This window comes from Dromiciops gliroides, chromosome 4 (assembly GCF_019393635.1).
Source record: "Dromiciops gliroides isolate mDroGli1 chromosome 4, mDroGli1.pri, whole genome shotgun sequence".
Taxonomy (NCBI): Eukaryota; Metazoa; Chordata; class Mammalia; order Microbiotheria; family Microbiotheriidae; genus Dromiciops; species Dromiciops gliroides.
The window spans coordinates 454,306,457-454,309,174 of NC_057864.1; the positions used below are offsets into that span (position 1 = coordinate 454,306,457).

Below are 2,718 nucleotides of genomic sequence, written 5' to 3' on the forward strand. Positions count from 1 at the left end.
GGGGACATGAGCTGTCACCAGGGCATGTGTGTTGTGAAAGAGGCTCCTCCCTCCCATAGCAGGAGCCTGTGTTTTCACTAGCCAGGTGGCAGTCTAGAACCTGTATAAAAAGTCTTCCACCTGGCTGCTCTTCAGTTCATTGCTCTAGAAGCCACGACATCCCTTGGTTGAAGAATCAGGTGGAAACTTCCCCTGGCACCAGTGTGAGGTGAGTCTCAAAGAGGGACCTAGAAGGAGAGGGCTGTGGGGAGTCAAAGATCAGGGGGGTGAGGATGGAGATGTCAGGAAGTAGCTTGGTGGAAGGAAGAGCCTTAGAATGTTGGAACTGGTTGGGACTTTAAAGATCACCAAGGCCAACTCCTTAATTTTATAGATGAAGAAATGGAGGCCAAAAGACACATGGTATGGCTTACGGTCACATGGCAATTTCTTCTGGCTGGTTAGTGGCAGAAATGGGACTTAGAACTTGGGTTCTCCATATTGTAGCCAGTGTCCTTTCTGCCTCATTGTATTGCATTCCTTATAGTTTATATGGAATAAATGAGAAGATGAGGATAGAAAGAATGGGAGAGAGGAAAATCCAATTTTGGAGCATGTCTTAAAACACTCCATTCTTTGTTTTAGCCATAAGAACATGCATAAACATATGTATCTATCTATATGTGTGTGTATACTACATATGTAATGCTATATAATTGAAATATAACATACATATTACATATGCTTATTACCTATAAATGTTTGCCCTCATGTGTATATATGTATGTCGAAATATCCACAACATTTCATTTTTACTACCCATCGAGACCTTTTGGGATTAGTAGCAAATTATTGATTTCTTCTAGAAAATATCCACTCTAAAAATAGATCCTGTCTCTTTCACTTACTACCTGTATGGCAGTGGGCAAGTCATTTCACTCCCCTAGACCTCAGTTTCCTTATCTTTAAAGTGAATTAGGCCAGGTGGTTTCTTTCCGGACCCTCCTAGCTCTCTGTCTGTGTGGTCCGGGAGATTCTTTTCATAGAATAAACTTAATATGCTGATTGTGCTATACCTCAAAAATGTCCAAGTTCCAGGTCTAGAGAGGAAAAAATTAACTCGTGTTTTACACATCTTGCGTTCTTCCAGGTTTACCTAGACAACAGAAAGATGTCTTCCAAGGCTCCTGTCAAAGGCTATCCCCAGTGCTCTTCTTCAACCCCTATGCCAACCCCTGCTCCAGCACCTTCATCTAGTGGCTGTTGCGGGTCCAACTCGGGAGGCTGTTGTGAATCCAGCTCCGGAGGCTGCTGTGGGTCCAGCTCCAGAGGCTGCTGTGGGTCCAACTCCGGAGGATGCTGTGGGTCTACAGGCTGCTGTGGGTCTAGTTCTACTGGATGCTTTGGCGGCTGTTGTCTACCTTCCCGGCGCCGCAGGCGACGTGGGGGCTGTTGCTGCTGTGGGGATAGCGGCAGCCAGAGATCGCAGTCCCAGAGCCAGAGCCGGGTTGGCTCCGGCTGCTGCTCTGGAGGTTGCTGAGTTGGCCCCAGCAGCAGAAGTGAAGACCAGCCCTCAGGATGAATGGCACAAGAGGCTGGCCCTGATTTCTACCTCCCCTTGGTCTTCTTCCTCTTGCTTTGGAGATGTCTCTGGGTGGAGCTTAGAGTTTCCCTCAGAAGTTCAACTGAATCTTCATGCCCGGAAACCCATGTCCTTCTCTAATCCATGTAACTGCACATAGAGGTCTTTCTCCACAGAGACCATTTCTCTGTGCATTCTGCTAGATTTGTCTTTTTTTTTTCCTATCTGCAGATACGAGGCCCTGCACTTAGTAGGCCCTGAATCAGTATTGGTTAATTAAATCTGATTTTGTGGATGTGTGATAATAAAAGCCTACAGGAACACCTTAATTTCTGGTTGTTTCTTATTCCTCAAATCCCTTTTACCACTTCCCTGATGAAATTTTTCTAAGTATCTTCGGTCAGCTATGACATAAAAATTAAGTCCTTGCTCTGGTGATGGACAGAGCTAACCTTGTGCCTAATATTCAGGAGCAGCCTTCTAGCTAAGGTGATGATAAAAGGAAGTGGAATCGATGCCTCCCTATTACCAAATGAATGGTGTGTCAGATAGGTAGAAATAACTCCACCTACACCAAAGCTGTTGCAATGCCTTTGATTTAGGATGTTGTTTCTCACTAGGCACTCCTGGTATGTTTGGCTCAGCTGCCAAATATTACATTAGGAGGCAGTGATAGTTTGGTTTCTGCCTTTGAGATGTAAGGGCCTATGCAAAGGGTTCCCCAAATTATTTCCAAGGAGCCAAGGGCCAAGCTAATAACCAACATTTATAAAGCACTTACTATGTGCCAGGCACTGTGCTCAACACTTTACAATGATCTTCTCATTTGACCCTCACAACAGCCCTAGGGGGTCAGTACTATTATTATCCCTATTATAAATAGGAAGAAACTGAAGCAGACAGAGGGTAAGGAGCTTGTCCAGAGTCATACATCTAGTAAGTGGCTGAGGCTAGATTTCTACTCAGGTCATCCTGACAAGATGAGTAAATGGAGCGCAAAGAGAATTGTGAGAGGGAGTTTGGTAAGGGCCCTGGCTGGCTTCTGGCTGGAGTGATACGGTCTCCTCTAGTTCTTGTAAGAAAACTGGGCTCCTATTGAAGCCTTCTGGGAGATGGGGCCCAGCCTTCCTTGTCTTACAAGCTTAAATTTGACACAG

General features: G+C 45.3%; 1 protein-coding gene across 1 annotated transcript; it reads left to right on the forward strand.

The window, feature by feature from the left end:
• The first annotated feature begins 1,150 nt into the window (after positions 1-1,150).
• CRCT1 (cysteine rich C-terminal 1) lies at positions 1,151-1,851 on the forward strand. The gene has a single exon (XM_044000221.1). The coding sequence runs from the start codon at positions 1,151-1,153 to the stop codon at positions 1,517-1,519; it is 369 nt and encodes a 122-aa protein (XP_043856156.1). The 3' UTR covers positions 1,520-1,851.
• The last annotated feature ends 867 nt before the right edge of the window (positions 1,852-2,718 follow it).